The sequence below is a fragment of the Pteropus medius genome, unplaced genomic scaffold (genome assembly GCF_902729225.1).
Source record: "Pteropus medius unplaced genomic scaffold, Ma_sr-lr_union100, whole genome shotgun sequence".
Taxonomy (NCBI): Eukaryota; Metazoa; Chordata; class Mammalia; order Chiroptera; family Pteropodidae; genus Pteropus; species Pteropus medius.
In genome coordinates this window covers 1,174,551-1,190,008 of record NW_024344434.1, presented here as the reverse complement: position 1 = coordinate 1,190,008, position 15,458 = coordinate 1,174,551, and the positions used below count along the sequence as shown (strand labels likewise).

General features: G+C 41.2%; 2 protein-coding genes across 7 annotated transcripts in view; one reads left to right on the top strand and one right to left on the bottom strand.

Moving 5' to 3' along the window:
- The window catches only part of CUNH2orf76 (chromosome unknown C2orf76 homolog), a 59,269-nt gene extending 49,525 nt beyond the window's left edge, over positions 1-9,744 (bottom strand). For 4 of the 5 annotated variants that reach the window (XM_039872678.1, XM_039872682.1, XM_039872681.1 and 1 more), the window contains exon 1: positions 9,400-9,702. The gene's annotated coding sequence lies outside the window, so the exon portion shown is untranslated. The other variant, XM_039872679.1, reaches the window with a different exon arrangement.
- Positions 9,745-9,794: 50 nt separating this feature from the next.
- DBI (diazepam binding inhibitor, acyl-CoA binding protein) lies at positions 9,795-14,952 on the top strand. 2 transcript variants are annotated; one of them, XM_039872684.1, is made up of 4 exons: positions 9,795-9,984; positions 11,075-11,192; positions 13,172-13,234; positions 14,663-14,952. In XM_039872684.1, exons 1-4 carry the CDS (start codon positions 9,976-9,978, stop codon positions 14,734-14,736), a joined length of 264 nt encoding a protein of 87 aa, XP_039728618.1. In that variant the 5' UTR covers positions 9,795-9,975; the 3' UTR covers positions 14,737-14,952. The 2 variants fall into 2 exon arrangements, with proteins under 2 accessions (XP_039728618.1, XP_039728617.1); XM_039872683.1 differs by lacking the exons at positions 13,172-13,234; positions 14,663-14,952 and adding an exon at positions 11,570-11,757.
- The last annotated feature ends 506 nt before the right edge of the window (positions 14,953-15,458 follow it).

The window sequence follows — 15,458 nt, the reverse complement described above, 5'->3', positions numbered from 1 at the left end:
AATGGAATCAATGAAGGAAGGTCAGATTCCTCAACTCTAGGACCTTATTATAAGGACGAGAACAAGTTATTTGACCTCTGATTTTGTTTGTTTCAAGGCTTGATTTAGTAAACTGCATTAACAATGGTAATAATAGCTACCCAGCACGTGTCAAACATTGTGTTAAATGCTTTAGGCACATCATAAATAATACTCAACTGACTATCAGCAAACTCAGTATAATTGTCCCCATTTCACAGATGAGGAAATGAAGGATGTGTGAGTTAAGAATAATGCTGCTGATTCAGTAACAGAGCCAAGACAAGAACACACACCTTCTGACTTCCACCAAGAGCTACCTATTACGTTACACAAATAATGTATTTGGCAGACTCTGGTAAAGAACAACCAGTTTCACTGAAGCAACATTCCCAGTACTTTTACATATAATCGGAAAATACTGTTAAGATAGATTCAAAACTTACTTTTTGTATCACTCATCCCAGAAAAGACGCTTTTAAAAAATAAACTACTTCTAGAGGCAATACTCAAAAATATACATTTCACTAAGCACTAACTAAAGTTGGATTTGGCCTTACTGAAACACATTTTTAATGGCCTAATAAGGATCTGACCACTTGGCTTCTTATGAAGAAAAACATTCTGCTATTAAATTTGGTAGGGAATTAGCTTCAGCCACTTTAAACAGATTTCAAATAGCCAAAACAGAAATAACACACTTCAGAAGAACAACAATGACCTTTGTTCAGCTTAAAAAGCCACAACTTTAAGTTACAAATTCAGGATCCACTGTAATTCAGAGAAATAACAATAGTAAATTTTAAATGGCATTGTCCTATACTTCTGCTTCTGGGATAACAGAAATATATTTTTCCCTATACTTCCTGCTACATACAACTAAAAATCCTGGACAGTATATATAAAACAAACATAAGAAAATCTGAAAGGTGGAGTGAAGGTGGCAGACTGGCTAGGGACCTCAAGACTCAAGGAATGACATGGTGGTAAGGTTCCTGGATTTTCATATATTTCAGACATAGAGCTGAAGAAGTCGGCAACCTGAAAGCCCCAACTGATGCAAGACAAAAAAAAAAAGCCTGAACAAAAACTCGCCCTCTCTACCCACAGGAGCAAGAAAGAGGTTAGCAAGACAGAGAACTTTTAGACAATAAGCACTTTACTCCAGCCAGAAATCACAGAAAAAAACGGTGGCTACACCTACACTAGCAAAGGCAGAGCTGGAGCCTAGATTTCTACCTTTCCAGGCTTTAATGAGGAGCCCCTCGATCCCACCCACAGCGTGATGTTAGAGAAGGCAAGTAAGGCGCTGAGCAGTAATGACCCCGACTCCAGTGGAGACCACCTGGAGAACTCAGACTTCCACCTCCACTGAAAGTAATGTAAGGCCCCTCCCCCTCCACATTGGGGTGGTACTGAGAGTCTAGCTAAATTAATCCATTGTATTGCTACTTCAACATCCTTTTTGTTTGGCCCATCAGCCTGCAGGGACCTTAAACTAACACTTGCTCCCTCATGCAAGCATATACTCTAGACAGTGTCCTGTGAGTCAGATGCAGATATAAGTTCCTGATGTGATTTCCTCAACAGCCCTTGTGATCAACAGTCTCCTCTGCCTCCCAAGGCCTTCCTCTTGTGCACTCTTTAGATAAGGTCCCCATGGGGCTTACATGAGCCCCACACTTTTGGTTTGAATTGACCAATCAAGCCTTAGCTGGAAACTCCAAAGAGACCTTAATAAAGACGTGTGCCCCAGGTCCTGCCATACTCTCTTGCTGTACTCTGCCCTGACCTCCTGCGTGGCCCCTTGAGGAGTACTATGTCCCTCCTGACCTATGAATAATAAACTTTTCTATTTCGATTTCTCCTGGAATCTTTGATTGAGCTCAGCATCTGGCACCCTGCATTCCACTTAACAAATGTTAATTTAACAAAGTCATAACAGGTGGTATCAGAGGCAGCCTGGCAGTGAGTCAGGACTTTCACATCCACCTATCGATAATGAGGCCACCCCCACCTCCACCCCAATGTTTGTGGAAGATGTGTGGGAGCAGTAAGGAGGAACTCCTAGCCCTCCCAAATTTGGAGGCTTAGTGGAGACTGAGAACTCCCACCCCACCTCAAGTGTCAACAGGACCAATTCAAGAACCTGAACTTCTATCCCCCACCCCCGCCTGCAGAAACAAGTCACCAGCACCCCCTTTCTCTCTCAGAGAGATGTCAGAAAGTCACTAAAACAAGACATTTAAATAAGATCCACAGTCTCAGAAAATAACACCCAAAATGCCCAGGTTTCAACTGAAAATCGCTCAGCATACCAAGAACTAGGAAGAAGATCTCAGCCTGAATTTAAAAAGGCAATCAAGTGATGCCAACAGCAAGATGACAGAAATGTTAGACTATGACAAAGGTTTTTAATCGCACATCATAAAAATGCTTCAATAAGCAATTACAAATATGCTTGGAACAAATGAAAAATTAAAATTAAAAGGTTTCATAAAATAAATGGAAGTTATAAAGAAGAACCAAATGGACATTCTAGAACTGAAAAACACAACTGAAATTCAATTCTAGAACTGAAAAACACAGCTGAAATTCAATTCTAGAACTGAAAAACACAGCTGAAATTCAATGAATGGGCTCAAAATCAGAATGGAGAGAACACAAGAAGGAATCAGTGAACTGGAAGATAGACCATATCCTGGGCCATAGAAAAACATGTAACAAATTTAAAGAAGTGAAATCACACAGAGTGTATTCTCTGACCTCAATGGAATCAAAGTAGACATCAAAAAGAGGAAGATACCAAGAAAATCTCTAAACACTTGGAAACTAGGCAAGAAAGTGTTATATGAACCTTGAGTCAAAGAAGAAGTCTCAAAGGAAATTTAAAAATATGTTGAACTGAAAGAAAGTAAAAGTACAACATAAAATTTGTGGGACACAGTTACAGCAGGACTGTGAGGAAAATGTACAGCATTAAATGCATACAATAACTAAGGAAAAAGTCTCAGATCAATAATCTAAGCTCAAGAACCTAAAAAAAGAAGAGCTAAACAAACTCAAAGCAAACAGAAGGAAAGAATAAAAAGTAAACCTCAATAAAATTAAAAAAAGAAAGACAATAGAAAATAAATGAAAAAAAGAGCTGTTTCTTTGGAAAGATTTTTAAAAACTGACAAATCTTGCAAAGGCCTGGCAAAGAAAAAATAGAGAAAACACAAATGACTAATATCAGAAATCAAACAGAGGATATCATCATAGACTCAACACACATTATGGGGATAAAAAGGAATACTATGAACAGATCTTTGTATGCAAATTTCACAACTTAGATAAAATGAACTAACTTCTTGAAAAACACAAATTACTACCACTTACTCAATATGAAATAGACAATTTGAATGGTCCTATAATTATTGAGAATATTGAATTCATAATTTTAAGACTACCAGGAAAAAAATCTCCATGCCCAGAAGGTTTCATTGGGGAATTCTACAAAACATTTAAAGAATTAACATCAGCTCTACACAATCACTTCCAGAAAACAGAAGAGGAAGTAACATTTCCTAATTCATTTTATGAAGCTAATATTTCCATAACAAACCGAAGACATTATAAAAAATAAAATTATAGACCAATATCCCTTATGAATAGAGACGTAAATAACCTTAAAATACTAGCAAATAGAATTCAGTGATATATACAAAGAATTATATATCATGGCCAAGTGGGTTTCTTACAGGGAAGCAGGCTAGTTCAATATTTAAAAAGCAATCAATGTAATCTACCATTTTAACAGTCTAAAGAAGAAAAGTCATATAATCATATCAATCAATGAAAAAGCATCTGATAAATTTCAACATCCATTCATGATAAGAACTCTTAGAAAAATAGAAATAGAGAGGAACTGCCTCAACTTGATAAAAGGAACCTACAAAAAACCTACACTTAACAATGAAAGATTGAATGCCTTCCTCCTAAAATCAGGAACAAGGCAAGTATATCCACTCTCATCGCTCCTATTCAACATAGTGCTAGAAGTTCTAGCCAGTGTAACAAGGCCAAAAAAGGAACTAAAAGGCACACAGATGAGAAATAAAACTGTACCTATTTGTAGGTGACATGATCATCTACACAGAAAATCTCAAAAAATCTACAAAAAAAAAGATCTTGTAGAATAGGTGAGTTCAGCAAAGTCACAGGATACAAGATAAACATACAAAAACAAATTGTATTTCTATATACAAGAAATGAACATATGGACACAATTAAAAATACAATACTATTTGTAATCACTCAAAACAATTAAATATTTAGCTGTAAATGTAACAAAACATGCACAAGACTTATCCACTGAAAACAAAGCACTGATGAAAGAAAACGAAGATCAAAATAAATAGAGAAACTTACTGTGTACACAGATTGGAAGACTCAACATAGTAAAAATATCGATTCTTCCCAAATCAATATGTAAGTTTAACACAATTCCTATCAAAAGCACAGCAAGATTTTTTGTAGACATAGACAAGATTATTCTACAATTTATATGGAAAAGTAAAGGAACTAGAATAGCTAAAATAATTTTGAAAAAGAATAAGGTAGGAAGAAACAATTTACCCAATTTCAAACTTATCACATAGCTACAGTAAACAGGACTGTGTGGTATTGGTGGAGAACCCAGAAAAAGACCACATAAATATACCCAACAGTTTACTGACAAAGGTGCAAAAAAGGGCAGTTCAACAGAGGAAAGGTATCTTTTCAACAAATGGTGCTAGGGTAATTAGAACATCTGGGACAAAAAAAAAAAAAAGGGAACCGCAACCTAAATCTTATACCTTATACAAAAATTAATTCAAAATAGATCAACTGTGAACCACAAAAGTATAAAACTTTTACAAAAAAAAGAGAGAGGAAAAAAAGGAGAAAATATTCAGGATCTAAGACTAGGCAAAGAGTTATTAAATTTGACACCAAAAGTGCAATCCATAAAAGGAAAAGCTGATAAGCTAGATCTCATCAAAATTAAAAACTTATGTTCTGTTAAAGGCTCTCTGAAGAAGATGAAAAGACAAGGTGAAAACTGGGAGAAAATATCTGCAAACCACATATCCAACAAAGGACTGCACTCTTGGGCATTTATTCCAGAAAAATAAAAACATATGTTCACATAAATATCCTCACAGGAATGACTAGCGGCAGCTTTACTGGTAATAGCCAAGAAGTGAAAACAATACAGATGCCCTTCAACAGGTGAATAGTTCATTATATGATGGACTACTACTCACTAATAAAGGAAAAAACAATTGGGACACACAACAATCCGGACAAATCACCAGAGAATTAAGGTGAGTGAAAAAGCCAATCTCAAAAGTTACAAATGACATGATTTCAATTAGATAACATTCTTGAAACGACAAAATAATAGAAGTGGAGAACAAATGCCTGGTTGCCAAGGGCTAAGGACAGGGTAAGAGCAGGAAGGAAGTGGTTGTGGCTGTCCCAGATAATATGTCACAGGTAACTGATGATGGAAATGTTCTGTATCTTAAACATACCAATGTCAATATACTGATGGTGGTATGTATTATAGTTTTGCAAGATGTTACCATTAGGAGAAAATGGGTAAAAGACACGAGATCACTGTTATTTAACAACTGCAAGCGAATCTACAATTCTCTCAAAATAAAAATTAGGGGTTTTTTTTAATGGCATTATTACAAAATAAAGTTTTGTTTTGTTTTGTTTTCTTAAGGGCATTTGTCTCCAAGAAATTATCAGCCAAAGTATTTGTCATCAGATTTTACTATTTCTAACTTTCATGTTGACAGGTAATAGAAGAGCTCACTAGAAAATTCATCTCTAACAACCTAGTCTTAAAGCATTTACCAAGTGCTTGTCATGTGTAACTAGGAGCTAAGGAAACAGGCAAAGACAATGTAGGATCAGAAGAGTTTATACTTCTAATGAAGTTGAGCAAGAACTACAGTACTGAACTCAAGATAGCTTCATAAGATGCTTCATTATTCCTGCCCATAATAAGTATTTCTAAGCAGAAAACAGGCACCACTTGACCAGTGTATGACCAACTTATGTTTAAGAAACTCTAAAGAAAGTCTTCTTCCTTTCCTTACTCCCAGCCAGTATAATACTCTCTCTCACCAGAATCCCGTTCCCAAGCCCTGGTCTCCTTATCTCACATCAGCCCAAATCACCACCCTACTATGGTGGCTGTGCAGAAACAGGCCAAGGAAAAGATCATACACATGCACGTGATGCACACACACATTCTTTTCTCATGCCCAAGCTGCTCCAATTCCTCTGAACATGAACATCAAAAGAAAGAAGAGAATGACAAAGGGGAGAAACTGGTTAAGACCTCCAGCTGCCAGGCCTCCTCTCACTAGTTATGCTATCAGGAAAAGAAAGGGAAAGAGAGCGCGCAGCCTGTGAGCGCAGAGGGGGGAAAGCTATGCTGCATCATTATCCCACTCTCCCAGCTCTTACTTCCCTCAGCCTTCACAACACAAAGGCCCCCAACTCTGCCCACCTATCCCCACTCCTTTCCCACAATCATCTCCCAAGCACCTCCTGCCTTTTAAAACACTAGTTTCCTCTCAACTTGCTGCAGCTATGCCTCAGGAATCACAGTCCAAGAAACTGGAAAATAAATACTGAATGAATATAATTCATCATTTGTTATACTCTAACCCTTGCCCTCTAGTAAAGCTTTGCTGTAACTGTAGTCCATTTCAATGATTGGTTACTTTTAGAATTAGAGGTTTAGTTTATACCAAGAAACCTAATATTAAACTACTATTCACACCCACTGGGCAAGAACTGCTTTCACCACTGTTAATATATCTTGCCTGTCTGGCTTTACACTAAGACCCAGCAAGTGAAGCCTCTAAGAAGTCAAAATGATATCCCAAGAAATGTGAGGGCAAGTTACTTTACTCTAGCCTACAGCTGCACATTCAATTCTAATAAACTTAGTAGGTTTCCAAGTTCATGGCTAATCAGAAGGAATATATTTCATAGTTGAAAAGCATCCCTTTCACTCACCCACCATTAGCTGACTGCCTAAGAAGTGCCAGACACTTGGAGACAGGCATTGACCAATACACAGTGATCCCTATCCTCCCTGGCTTATGTAGAGGGGGCTCAGACAATAAATTAAGTAAAAATAACTGTAAATAAAATAATTACAAAGTGTGACAGTTACAAACAAGTATATAGATAGAGCTGAGAAATTTGCACTTACTTGGGATATGAAGAAAAATGCCCTAACACTGCTGAAATACAGAATAAAAAATTCATATACTTTATTGACCCCAATATACTCTAAAATTTACTTTTAAAAGTTAAATCCTAGATGCTGGCTTTTTACCATCTCTTTATGTTAAAATCTGAATGCCATTCCAATTTCCTAGAGTAGAAATGGTAAATGGATGGCTTAAGGCAACATTTCCATAGGTGGTGATTATCAAATATGGGTCACTGAGAAGTGAAGCAGGAAGTAGGCCAAATAGTAGGCCTTAAACTTGGCCTAGGATTAAGAAATACAAATTGGTATTCACAAAAGTCATGAGGATGTAAGGTATAGCATAAGGAATATAGTCAATAATATTGTAATAACTATATATGGTGTTAGATGGGTACTATATTTATCAAGGTGATCACTTCATAAGTTATATGTCTAATTATGTTATATACCTGAAACTAATATTGTATGCCAATTATAAAAAAAAAATAAATTAAAAAAACTTGGCCTAAGGTGGGCCCTGTCATAAGAAAAGACAGTCTTCCGTCTTTGTCAAGATCACTTAGCACCCTGCTCCCTGGGATCCACAATCCTTACTAGTTCCATACTTCAGTTGCTTTAAACAACTTTAGTAGATTCACCTGAGCACAAAGCCATCTTGTGGAAAAATTTTTTTAGAGAAATGGAGTATATTCCAATGAAGCAACCAACAAATCAACCTCACTTAAACTGGAGACTGCCAAGTAATTTAAAACACTAATATTGCTTTCTACAATATTTAGCTCCAATCAAAACTCAAGCACATCAAACAATCCTTGGGGAATATTTAAAAAATTACCAAACACAATAATCTAATGTTAAAATATGCCAACTAGGACACCTAGTTGACCGTCAATCTGACCCACAGAGGGGATAATCTAAATTTCCATCAAGGAAGTTGCAAATGCCTTGGAGAAAAAATGAATGCAGGCTTCATGTGGGCTTCAGACAGAAAAAAACAGCTCTGAATTGTCATTTTAGAAGAAACCTAAATTTCAAATGTAATTTCTTCAAATTTAACGCCAAGACTTCTGTTAATTTGCTTGGCTTTGCTTTCTTAAACAAAATTATCTATAGACTGAAGACTCTAGATCTGTTCCTTGCTACTGTATCTACTTCTTGCTAAACATTTTATAAAGCCTGACAATGTCACCTCTGAAAGCTTCCATCTGGCCTTTCTTTCTAAATACCTACATGTGTAAATTAGGAGGAAGGAGGGAGATTTGTACTCCAGTCCTCTTGTCACAAATTAGGAATTGGAATGATCTTTTTTAAATGATCTCCAGAGAATTCTCCACTAAGTCCTCCCTTCACCCAGGTCCTTTGTAATCACCAGGAAATTCTCTTTAGTCTCTAAGGCATCACTCTCAAACGCTCCCATCTACCTGCGCTGCTCCTTTCTGTTGCCATGGAGAACATCAGCCTCCTAACAATCCTGCAAAGACCTGCCCCCTCAGATACATCATCATCTGCTCAAAAGCCTCTGACTTCCCCTCTCACTCAGAATAAAAGTGAAAGTTCCTATAAAGGCCAAGCTCTATACCATCTAGCCTGCCACCTCAACTCTCTAGCCTCATCTTTTTCTACCCTTTCCCTCACCCTCTGTTCACATCTTCACACTAATTTTCTGCCTGGAATACTCCTTTCTCTCCATGAGGGGCTTTCTCAAATGTTACATCCACCACCACCTCCCCACATGTAAAACTGTAAATTTTCAACTCCCTATCCCCCTAACAAACTTTCTACTTAGTTTATTGTATTAACTGTTATCCTCAATATAAATTCTAGGCATGAAAGGATTTATCTGTCTTGTTCACTGCTGTATCCCCAAGGCCTAGACCAGTGTAAGTTACCTGACAAGAGTTCAGTAAAAATTGTGAATGAAGGAGTCATTCGCTCAAGAAATGTCTGCCGGACCCTTAGCCCTGGCCAAGTTTGTTAAAGTCAAGACAAATGAGACCCTGTCCCTGCCTATAATGCACCAGATTAAGAACCGCACCACAAACAAAAATGTGCAATACAGGGCTGCAAATTAACACCATGGGCAGACGTGCCAAATGTTCAGAGTAAGAGACCTTAGCTTCGCCTTTCTGGGAACCAGTCCAGCTTCCCACCATCGCGCAGTTCTCCAGGGATTTCCTCTTGGTTCCTGAAATGGCCCACTTGCCCTCCCCAGCGCTGAGAGGTTATTTGCCCAGAGGTGCAAAGTCCGGAGGCTGGGCACAGGATTTAATGAAGCTAACTTAAAAGTCTTGGCTCTTCAGCCCCCACCCCCTCTCCTCTGCCCGGTGGTCCACTAACCACAGCAGCTTGAAAATGAAACCCACTGAGATCAATGAACCCTCTCCTCTCCCTTAAACACGTACTGCTCCCATCATCCCCACCTGCTCCCGGCGTCCCCTTCGGCTCCTCTCTGCGCGTGCGCGAGCAGACCTACATGGGGTAGGGCTACGCGGGCCGGGCTGCTACGGATGGTCACGCCCCCAATGTAGAACTGGCTTTTGATTGGCTGCCCGTCTCTCGCCCGAGCTTAGTAGGACAGGCTTGCGACTACTCCTCTAAAGGCGCTGCCAGTCCAGTGTTGTGCCACTGTTTCCTGCTCGTCGCCGCTTCCGCAGGCTCCCTGGAATCCTTACACCAACCCTGCCGGCATGTCTCAGGTATAACGCGTGCCCAGCTTCGTTGCGAAAGTGCAGCTGGGAGGGAGGCGGTTGAGGGAACCATCCCGCAGACAGAACTCCGCAAGGTCTTTCCCTTCCTGGCTTCGATCTTCCTACTGGACCCATGCCCAACCTTGACTCTTTGAACAGAGCCTTGTAAGCGGAACTTTCCGGTTTGGGATTCCCAGCGCCGCTAGCCGCCCCCGCAACTGCTGGAAAGTTGCCCATCGGGTGGACTTCGCGGAGAAGCAGGGATAGGAATCGTAGGTGAAGGTCCTAGGTAGAAAGATGGGAGGTGGAGGGTTGCATGGATTAAAGGAGTAAGGGAACTGAGTCCCCCATCCGGAAGGACAGGACAGGAGTAGGAGCACCATGCCAAGTGGACAAGCAAGGAGACGGAGGTGAGAGCTTGAGTGTCCGGCGTGAGGGAGGGGAAGGGTGCGCCTGGGGAGAGGTGTCTCAGAGGCCTTTCCCTCCCTCAAATGTAGTTGTGGGGCGACCTTTGGCTCCTCTCACCTCTCTCCAGACCATCACTGGGACAGAGGTCAGCGCTGGATGCCCAAGCCCCAGGGGAAGGGGGCCAACGAAGTCAGGCCACAAACCCTGCTGTACTCATACTCTGTCTCCTTCTCTCAGTTGTTTCAAGCACACTGTGTCACCCCTATCCACAGGTCAGGGCTTCACTGGGATCTCGGCCTCTCCCCAGTCAGACCCGGTAGTGACCAGGCAGTTGGCCTCGCTGCTTTTCCTGCTAAATATACTCCCACTGCAGGTAGTTTTAGCCTGCCTCCTTAACCACTGTATTTCCAGTGCCTGAGACCTGGTATAGCGAGAGCTCCTTATACATAGTAGTTGATCAAATAAATGAACCAAAGTGCTTCCCCTTTTTGTTTTGCTGAATCTTTCTAGCTGCCCTATTGTGGAGAAGAGGGGAGATGAGGGGAAGGGTCTTTTCCTCACTTGCATGGATTAAAGGAGTAAGGGAACTGAGCAATGCATCACTTGCATTGCAGCAGAAGTGCTGCATTTCCAACCCCTCTATTCCCTATTACTGAGCTCTATTTGGGCCTCTCCTCTCCCTCATATTTAGGCAGAGTTTGACAAAGCTGCTGAGGAGGTTAAGATCCTCAAGACCAAGCCATCAGACGAGGAGATGCTGTTCATCTATAGCCACTACAAACAAGCAACTGTGGGTGACATAAATACAGGTATGCTGAGATGAGTTTGGGAGGGACTCTTCATCAAAGCAGGCTCAGCGGCCTCGATTGGTACTGGAACTCTTAATCTGTGGGAACTTCACACGAAACCACCCCAGGTCCTATTCTTGGGCAGGGCATAGTGATGTTTCATGCTATTCCTGGGGTTTAAGCTGGGAGAGGCAAACACCATGTCCCTAGATGGGGTTCGTACACCCTGCACTGGTTTTGGTAGCTCAGGTAGCAGAATTCAAATCCTAGTTTTAGAAAGACTTCACTGATTATCAAGAGCATTTCCCACCTTTTCCAAAGGCCCCACCTTGGAACTGACTTGCTCCAAATTCTCTGCTCAGTAGTAGCTTTGTTAAAACATACTGCTTCCACACCAGATGAGCAAGATCAAAGTCTTGGAGCACTTGGGAGCCAAGCCAAGCCTAATATCAGAAGCAAAGAAGCAGCTGGCTTCCTGGGGCAGGTCAGAGTGTTTTTACTGAAACAGTTCTTGATGACCATTTGTTCTCTGTCAAAAAGTCTTGGTACAAATTTTGAAACCATAGTTTAGACTACCTTATTCTATACTACTGCCTTTCTTGCCTTGGCCAGTTTTTATTCTGCCTCAAAGTCCCTAGAACTCAGATATATATTAGGCAACAGCACAATTCAGTTCATACAAGGGCTCAAAGATGGTGGCCATGGCAGCACAGAAGACCATCACTTATACCCCTGTTCAGGAGGGTGAGCACGGCCCCCAGTTCCACTGCAGTTGGGGTGGAGGGTGGAGCAGGTGTGCTGGCTGCTAGCCAGCTGGAAGCAAGAGAAGGTGCCAAATCAAATTTGGGTTTATAGGAAGGGCTGAAGTGAGAAAGGTCTTGTGGTGAAAGTGAGTTTTACATGTCCTCCCAGGGAGAGGAAAGAAGTAGAGATAACCAGATTGGCTGAGAAGCTCTTCAGCCAGGCAGTATTTTCACAGACATTGGCCTCTGCCCTGCTTTCACATGAGGTTAGGTAGACTGACTTGGAAATCACTTCCTGATCAGGGAAGTATCAGCACACTAGGGCTGCACGATGCAATACAGTAGTCACCTAAATTTCAACTGAAAATAGTTCAAATTTTAAAAAATCAGAAGTTCAGTCTTCAGTCACACAAACCACCATTTTACATACTCAGTTACCACAAGTGACAAGTGGCTTCTGAGTTGGACAGTGCAGATGTACAACATTTCCATTGTCACAGAAAGGCTATTGGAGTGTGCTGCTGTAAGATTCGGATGATGACTCTGTAGGTGCATCTTCTCCCAGGTATCCCTGGGAATGCTTCCCTGAAAGCACTTGGGAAGACTTGATGTTCCTCTAACACAGTGGTCCATGCTATGGGCACTGTGATTGCTCTCCTTGGCTTTGTTCTCAGCGTGGCAGTAAAGTAAGTAAGCAGGGAAGTAATGAGTGTGTTTCCCAAGTACAACTGATAACAGGTCTGTTAGTATACAATTATGGTATAACTTAAACTTGCCCTCAGGAAAAAGCTCCCACAAATCAACAAGAAATAGACTAACAATTTGGTAGTAAAATGGGGCAAAGATATGAACAGACCCGTCACAAGAAAGGACACCCAGAAATCTGATAACAATAATGCCTGAGGGAGAAAAATGGGGTAGGAGGAAAATTTTATAGTATACCCCTTTGTAGGATTTGAATTTTAAGCCATGTGCATGGATGTAATGTTTGTTTGTTTGTTTAAGATACAGATTTTTAAAAGACATTTTGGAGTTATTTTACTTATAAGACAAGGACTTTTTAGTAATGAGAATAGTTTTCATCCTATTCTCCAGATTTTGAGTTTGGATTTCTGTACACCATTCTAGGCCCATTTAACTTCTTGACAGAGTGTAGAAGGAAAGGATGTAATAAAAGATGGCTTTCATGGCAAGAAAGTTGATAAAATTCTCCATTAACTTGAAGTCAATCTAATGTCTTTCTCTTTCTTGTTTAAGAACGGCCTGGGATGTTGGACTTCAAAGGCAAGGCCAAGTGGGATGCCTGGAATGAGCTGAAAGGTAATTGTTTTAATCAGTTTCCCTAGTTTGCGAAGCCCAGTAATGAAATACTTACTCTTCATTATGGAGTGCAAGGGGTGAGGAGAGAAAACAAAGTGGATGAGACACATTCTGGAAACCAGCTTGACTTGGGTCAGAATGGAAAAAAACTGGGCCACCTACTTTTTCTCCTAATACCATTTATGTCTTTTCCAAAAACACAATCTCCAAGCAGTAGTATCATTTGGAGAGGAGAGCCTGGGAACAGGCCACTGAAAAACAGATTGGGAGGCAATATAGTTGGGGAGGTCTTTATATATATATTCAGAATAAGGAGTGGTTTCCTGCCCACACCATCCTCATACCCCACAAGGCCTGTCAGTGACCCCATAGCCCAAGCAACCCTCCCCAGTTCCCTTCCAGCCAGAAAGGCACAAAAAAGAAAGGAATGAGCTAATGCATGGCAAGCTTCTGGCACCTTGTCAGCTCAGTGAATGGAGCTATTATATGCTAAGCAACAGCAGCCAAGAAGTGTCCCGGCTCCTACTTAATCACGTGCCACAAGACCCAAAAAATGGCACTGAAGTGCCTGCCAGCTTTTGTATTCTTGCTAGCTGGTTTCTAAATAAGCCCTCTGTCTTCCTGCAGATGAGAAACCCTTGAATTCAAAAGGGGCCAGAATGCAATAAAAATACTCCTAGTATTTGCAAGTGTCTGGAACAGGAATGCCCGTCTGTCCATTTTCATTGGGCATTTCCATACCATCCTCAGGCCTCATGCCTTCTCCAGTGCTTCAGAACGTGCTCCAATTCCATGAAATCCAGAAAACTGGGTATTACTGTCTCTAATGGATATAGTCAATGTTCTTTGTACCACATCAAGAAAGCAAAAATTTGCCTAATTCCCTTCCCAAAGCCAGCTGCTTTTGCTCAGAGTTCTCAAAACTTTTCTTCTAGCTGCTCTCGGGAGAAGAGGGTGCCTAGCTTTGCTTTTACACTGCCAGCTTAACCGCTCTACAAGATAAGAGCCCAACAGAGAAATACTTGATAGGTCAAAGCCAACTGTGAGAGTCAGCAGGACCGATGAAGTCACCATGGCTCCCTGTGTTAGGCTTTCCTGCCTATCTGAAGGGTCCAACTTTTCTCCCAAGGCTCAGACTAACCACTCACTCCTGACAGTGGGAGATTCACATGGCCAGCAGGCCAGTGACAGGCCTCAGCACAGCCACACACATTGGCTCAGTGCTCTATGGAGCATTCACTGTGGGCCAGGCTCCTCAAGTACACCAAATCCTGGCCACATCTTTTAGGTGTAGGTAGTAGGACCCCCACTTCACAGTCGAGAAACTGAGCCCCAGAGTGTTAAATTGGGGCTTTCTCGGGCTCTAAAGCTGCTGCTTTTCAACTATGCTACCTCTCTGACAAAAAAAATCCTGTTGATTCCTTACAGGGACTTCCAAGGAGGGTGCCGTGAAAGCTTACATCAACAAAGTAGAAGAACTAAAGAAAAAATATGGAATATAGGACTGGATTAGGCTGCTAGCCATGCATTTTATCTAAACTGATATCATGCCTTGTTTTTCTATTTCTGCGGATGAAGTGAAGTAATGAAAATAACCAGTCAACCCTCTTCCTCAGCACTGTCCAGAGTATAACTCGAACAGATTAGGAACTAAAATGGTTATAGACCTTGCTGAGTTTTTATCTGTAGATCAATTAAAAGTACATTTGTTACTTTAAGTCTTTGGTAATCTAGTTTCTTGAAATAGTTTACTCTGTTCTGATCTCACTTCCTCACTTCATTTTCTAAAGATTTTGTCTGGAATTATTTGAGCTCGCCCTCTGTACTCTGCGGAAGTATGAGGCAGGTGGTCCCACCTGTTCCAGGCCTGGGGTACACTCATCTCCTGTGGAGAGGGAAAGTGTTATAGATGTGGCCTTGCCCACTTCATTCTCCCTCCCAATCCCAACTGTACCCATCAGGCATGCTGGCTGAGACTTCACTTTGCAGATACTTCCAGCTCTCTGTCGGTAACATTGTTGGCCTCCTGCTCTGAGGAAAGTAGTGTTGATGAGTAAGATTTGCCTCAAATCCAACCAGGCCACAGTTATACAGAGAAAGTGAACAAGGGCAGAAGCCCTAGTCAGGAATGAAATGCACATCTGCTGTGGGGCATTCCCAGTGGAAGCTTGGCCATAGGCAGCTGGGCCAGCAAAAACAAGTGCGAGAAGGGAAATCAGGACAC